General features: G+C 50.2%; 2 protein-coding genes across 2 annotated transcripts; one reads left to right on the top strand and one right to left on the bottom strand.

Moving 5' to 3' along the window:
* Positions 1 to 592: 592 nt before the first annotated feature.
* LOC108632508 (breast cancer type 2 susceptibility protein homolog) lies at positions 593 to 3,235 on the bottom strand (the record flags this gene model as incomplete). Its single annotated transcript, XM_018037157.1, has 5 exons — positions 1,434 to 3,235; positions 1,300 to 1,340; positions 1,112 to 1,176; positions 720 to 762; positions 593 to 657 (listed from the first exon to the last, which is right to left on the bottom strand). Coding segments are annotated over exons 1-5 (2,016 nt in total), but the record flags the coding sequence as incomplete, so codon positions are not given.
* Positions 3,236 to 4,895: 1,660 nt separating this feature from the next.
* LOC108632507 (uncharacterized) lies at positions 4,896 to 5,399 on the top strand. Its single transcript, XM_018037156.1, has 2 exons — positions 4,896 to 5,008; positions 5,060 to 5,399. The coding sequence occupies exons 1-2, from the start codon at positions 4,896 to 4,898 to the stop codon at positions 5,397 to 5,399; spliced, it is 453 nt and encodes a 150-aa protein (XP_017892645.1).
* The last annotated feature ends 871 nt before the right edge of the window (positions 5,400 to 6,270 follow it).

Raw genomic sequence — 6,270 nt, 5'->3', positions numbered from 1 at the left:
AAAAAATACACGCCTTACGTGACACACGCGCGGCTGTTTCTGTTGCCTGCGTAGGAACGTCTGCCCAACAATCAGTAGCGTACCGGCGTACGGTCTGGTATTACATGAAAAAAGAAAGACAGAAAAACAATTAATATACACTATTGTCGATATCGTTGCCAATTGTAATAGAAACACGTATAATACATTATACTCTACTTACCGTCATCCAGCGCGACGCAGCTTTCAGTGGTACTTCAAGGTACGTAAACCGCGGATTCGTCGTAATTTCCGTTATATCGTTGGCAAACCAACGTCCATTATTATTAAATGCGGGACTTGAATGCCAAGGTAAATTACGGAAAGCTAGTGCGGTGCCCACCGTCAATATGTTACTGTATCCAAAGTATGATGTTTCTGCCGGAAAATATACAATAATACACGACGTAGACGATCTCATTCTTGACGATAACGTCGACGAAAATGATAGTGTACACATTTTCGGCCACGCCAAGTGTACTTCGTCGTAGACATCCTACAAAAAAACATTGAATAAAAATATACGTATATATGTTTTTCTATCGTAGCCGTCGTCATCGCGTAGAATACTTACTCGTAATTGTTGACGTTGAACGTGGACAACGATACCGACCGTGTCAGCCTCGTTGTACGGTGTCCCTGAAGTCGTTGCGTTCACGAAACGTTCCATTACAGACAACGGTGTGAACGTTCGTGGATACCAACGACAATGCTGTTGGTGCTCTTGCTATCGTTGTTGTTCGTCTGCGTTAACAGACGTNGTCGTAATTTCCGTTATATCGTTGGCAAACCAACGTCCATTATTATTAAATGCGGGACTTGAATGCCAAGGTAAATTACGGAAAGCTAGTGCGGTGCCCACCGTCAATATGTTACTGTATCCAAAGAATGATGTTTCTGCCGGAAAATATACAATAATACACGACGTAGACGATCTCATTCTTGACGATAACGTCGACGAAGATGATAGTGTACACATTTTCGGCCACGCCAAGTGTACTTCGTCGTAGACATCCTACAAAAAAACATTGAATAAAAATATACGTATATATGTTTTTCTATCGTAGCCGTCGTCATCGCGTAGAATACTTACTCGTAATTGTTGACGTTGAACGTGGACAATGATACCGACCGTGTCAGCCTCGTTGTACGGTGTCCCTGAAGTCGTTGCGTTCACGAAACGTTCCATTACAGACAACGGTGTAAACGTTCGTGGATACCAACGACAATGCTGTTGGTGCTCTTGCTATCGTTGTTGTTCGTCTGCGTTAACAGACGTACCACTAAACACGCGACCGTCCCTGACAGTCAGCATGGAGGTTCTGCAAAGAACAAAAAAATGTGAACAAAACACGTTACATACACGAATATGAAATATACGCGACGAAACACGGGAATAAGTTAAAAATAATTACCTGGTATTTATGTTGAGATCGCTGATGGATAGAACAGCTCCTTCGACGAGCATTGAAACGCATGACGATACAGGAACTTGAAGAAACATGTTTGTGGTCTTGTCTGCGATCCGAGCAACGATCACCTGTTCCGTTTTACGTGGTGACGGCAAAGTATCGACCAACGGACGATTTAAACGTTCGCATACACGCTCCTCGTTGCGACGGTACACATCCTCTGTACGAAGGATACCTTCTGCGCGCGACTCGGTCACTGCCGAACGTATTTCATCCCACATGCTGCTGCTGCTGCTACTACCGTGAACAGTATCGTTACCACGCAAAACGTTTTCGACGTTTGCATAGAACGCGGCTATGTAACGAGCGCGTGTTCTCTGGTCAGCGTTTGCCTTTTGTCTCTCACATTGTTCGTTTTCATACTTGTTCGTGACACGATCGTAGTACAGGATCGGATAAACCCTGACGATCGTTACTCGAACACGACCGATAAGACCACCGTTCGGATCTATGGTAGCTAGATTTATAGTAAACGGGCCCGACGGTCTCGCAAACCCGAGTTTCGTGTCCCACGCCGCTCTTCGAGTCGAATTTCCGTTTAGATAAAGCACACGGTGCTGTTGTCCGTCGATTATCTGTTGCGACAACGTGGCACCGTACGTAATGATTTTTGTACCTACGGTAAGTTTTGAAACGACATGACGACGCAATAGAGCGTCTGGTATCGCACGAATGCTGTACCAGCTGTCTGTCAGTTTCAACATGACGTTATTTAGAGATTCGTCGAACTGTACGAATGATACGCACAATACTAAGCGTCTAGCGGCAGCAACGGTCGCAGCATCTATGGATCCCATTGACACCAGTTTCAACGCTGGCGTCTGTCGCATATCTATTTCTCGTTGGTATCTGTATTTTAATTCACTCATTATACGAGTTACCGTCAGCATCGTCGGCAAAGTATCATGTCGATCACCGAATTTTATCCGATCCATTGCAGCCAGCTTCCACACTATCCAACGATAGTGATTGCCGACCCAGTTGAACGGGGGCAACGAGTCGGCATTCACACCGGGGCTCATCAGAAAGGCTGCGGTTATCTCGTCAACTCTAATTAATTGCTGATGATTCGGAAATACGACAGCGCCGTCTTCGGTACGCACCGGATTCGTCATGTCGCCGAATGTTATATATTTAGCGTTCGACGGTGTGACATCCAATATATTTGACGAAATACCGCGCATGTATAACTCGTTCGCCGTACAGCGTGTTAGCTGTTGACCATTGGCGATTTGTCGCCACGTTATCCGTTTGTCGCAATGAATTAACCGACGTGCGTACAGTCTGCTGACCGTCGGCAATTTAAAACGCATCAACGTCGACGATGACGACGACGACGACAACGAAGGCAACAGCGTCGACGGCTGCTTCGTCGTCGTTCTCATCGTCGTCATCGTCGTCGTCGTTGTCGTCGATTTCACGACGGTACTGCTAGCAACGGAGAATGTTTCGTACGTGTTATCGTTATCGTCGTCAATATCGTCGTCGCGAGACACAGCAGTAGACGAACTCGACGTAGTCGACACAGGTGGAACAGCGGTACTGCGACCAACGAACGGTACTTTTCTCTGTATGTCAGCGAACGGAATGACGACGGGACGAAAGCCCGTGGCCGTTCTCATCGGTTTCCTCGCCACTGTCGACGTTGTTTCCGTCGCGGTGGGAACGGTACCGGCAGTAGCTGTTGTAACAACAGAACGAACGCCTGTCGTTAAGATCGTTGTCACCGGCCTCGTGCCAGTCATTTTTGACGTTCTTTTTACACCAGTGGTACCGCCGACACGACGACCGGTAAACGGTGGCTGGTGAACATCAGCTACCGTGATAACGGTACGACCATCACTTCTCACTGGCTCTCTGGTTATCGTCGACGTAGTAGTAGTAGTCGTCGTCGTCGTCACGGTAACAGGAGCAGTGGGAACAACAGGAGCGACGGAAACAGCAGAGGAGTCAGTGTCACGGTGGTGGTAAACTGTGACGTATAAATTTGAGGAAGATTTATAGCAGGATGGGACGGGCTCATGATCAATGCGTATCTCAACGGTCCTGTAATTAACGCTGACGTTTCTTTGGCGTTCAGCATCGCTGCAGCAGTTTTCACACTCATACCAGTAGCTTTAGCCGCGGTAGCTGCCATAGCGGCGTCAACAGCGTCGACAGCGTTATACAAAGACGGTGGTATAATTGGATCACCTTTACGTTGTCTCGTCGACACGTCTGGTCTTGGAGGAAGGATCGTAGCGGTAGTAAATTCTAATCTGCGCGGTCGCACAGAAGCAGCAGGAGTCGATTGTCCGAGAACGGTTTCTGCAAACTTCCGTGTTTGTCTGTAATTATCGTCCCGACGCGGATCGATAGACATTCTGCCGATTCTACGATCAATCGTATCATCGGTCGATACCTCCTGCAGCTGGCACGTGTCGCGACCTGTATCGCGGCCGACGTCCCGGCCTACGTTGCGGCCTACATCGCGACCTGCATCACGATTCGGGTTACCACGACCTACGTTCTGGCCTACGTCGTTGCGGCCTACGTCGCGGAATGCGTCACGATTCGGGTGGCGACCTGCGTCACGGTTCGGGTCGCGATCTGTATCGCGGTTCGAATCGTGGTCTGCGTCATGGTCTGCATCGTAGCCTGCATCGTGGGCTTCATCGTGACCTGCGTCGCGGCCTACGTTGCGATCTGTACGACAGTTTGAGTCGCGGCCTGCGACGCTGTTCGGATCGCGGCCTGTATCGCAGTTCGACTCGTGGCCTGTGTCGCGGCCTACGTCGCGGTTCGAGTCACGACCTGTGTCGTGGTCCGTATCGCGATTCAAACTACATCTCGTATTGGTATTGACAGTGCGATTTTCATACCTCTCACTGCTCCGAGTTTCATTGTTGTTGCGGCTCTGATAGCTGTGGCTTCGACGGCTACGACGACTGCGGTTCCGGTAACAGTCATAGTCGACGGAACGATGGCCAACCTGGTGACGGTTGGAAAACCGTCACCACTAAGCGAAGTAGAGCCAAGAATGGCAAATCGAACGAGAAGGGGAAGGCGTCGCCGGCACAAAGGCCGGCGATACCCGTTCCCAAATGGCGTCCCCTTGAGAAAATCAGGGAGGACGCCAACACCGAGATGTCGGCCCTGCAAACTCTTTGCTTACGACCTGAATCTAAGGTCAACAAGGAGATAGGGTCGAAAATTCTCGAGGGTGCCGGCTCGATCAGCCGACTCGTCGAGGAGCTGCTTCTCCGGAACAGCTACCTCGAGAGGCAGTTGGCGATGGCTCGCGGAGACGTTTAACGTTCTCAAGCGGCCGTCGAGAGCGCAGTCCGGAACCTCGAAACTACTTCGCGGCCAGCGACGGCCACAAGAACTGTGGAGCGCGGTGTTACCTACGCCGATACGGTAAAGATGGACACCGCGAAAGTAACTCCAAAGGCGGTTCAGCCTCCACGTAATATGGTGCGCGTGATTCCGCCCAAGGGGAAGAACCAGGACAGTAAAGCGACCAAGCTAGGTAGTAAGTAAGTAAGGTAGTAAAGTAAAGAGGCCATCAACTGAGTTTTTGATGTCAGTCCCGAGATTCGATCCAGGCTGAGGCGAGCTAATTCGAACGCAAATCGGGTGAATATTGGGTGGAGGTCCCTCAGATTTGAGGACTTCATCCAGGTTCCCCAATGTTTCAAGTGCCAAGCATTTGGACATGTGGCGAAATACTGCCGATCGGATGAGGTATGCGGCCACTGCGCCGAAAAAGGCCATACCCTTGTATCCTGCCAAAGCAGGGACAAACCTCGTGTTTGTTCTCCCTGCAAAAAGGCGGGCAAGGAGCATAAGCATGTGTCTAGAAAGGAGGCCTGTGCGACTTACAAAGTCGCACTCGAACGTCTCATAGCTAGAACTGACTATGGATAATACTCGAACGCGATCTCTTACTAGGCTCCGGGTCCTGCAGCATAACTTGCGGCGGTCCCGGGTATGGCGAGGTCAAAATGCTTATGCATGACAAAGGAATCGATTCGATGCTCGCACAGGAACCCTACTCAAACACCGAAGACCACGTGCCTGGACTTGGGGTTAGGACTAACGTAGTCACTGGTGGCATCCCGGTGATGGCGGCAGTCGCCGTCAGAAACCTGGGGGTCTCGGTGATGAAACTGTCCCACCTGTGTGACACGCATGTATCCTGCGTCTGCATAAGTGGCCTATTCGAACGAAAATACCTCATCAGCCAGTACTTTCAATGCTCGGAAGAGATTGAACCAGGGCTGGCACGATTGGACACGAATCGGGTCGTGATAGCGGCGGACGTCAATGCCAAGTCTCCTTTGTGGGGCGGGCATGTGATGGACGACAAAGGCGAGAAGTTATTAGACTTCATTGCCCAGCACGACCTGATGATCTTGAACGAGCCGGGATGCGCCGCAACGTATTCCGGCCCTAGGGGAATGAGCTGGATTGATGTCACGCTTGCTACAAGCAATATTTCCAATAAAATTGTGAACTGGACGGTCCATAACAATTGGACTGCCAGTGATCACAGGGCGATCACTTTCGATCTCAAGCTCGCTAACGACCGTGCGGATCTCATCAAATGAGTTTTACCGAGGTTCAACACGCGCATAGCGGACTGGGACAAATTTGATCGGGCGATGCTTCGGCAGATGAAGTCGTTACCCGCTCGCGCTCAACCGAGTTGCAGAGCGGAGGTTGAATCTCTCGCGCTCGATATCGAACGACTTCTAATCCATGCGTGCGAGAGCTCCATGCGGCTGAAGCGTTGGCA

This window comes from Ceratina calcarata, unplaced genomic scaffold (assembly GCF_001652005.2).
Source record: "Ceratina calcarata isolate Rehan_Ccalc_2016 unplaced genomic scaffold, ASM165200v1 scaffold1577, whole genome shotgun sequence".
Classification (NCBI taxonomy): domain Eukaryota; kingdom Metazoa; phylum Arthropoda; class Insecta; order Hymenoptera; family Apidae; genus Ceratina; species Ceratina calcarata.
The sequence above is the reverse complement of the archived record's forward strand: the minus strand, read 5'-3'. Positions and strand labels throughout refer to the sequence as shown.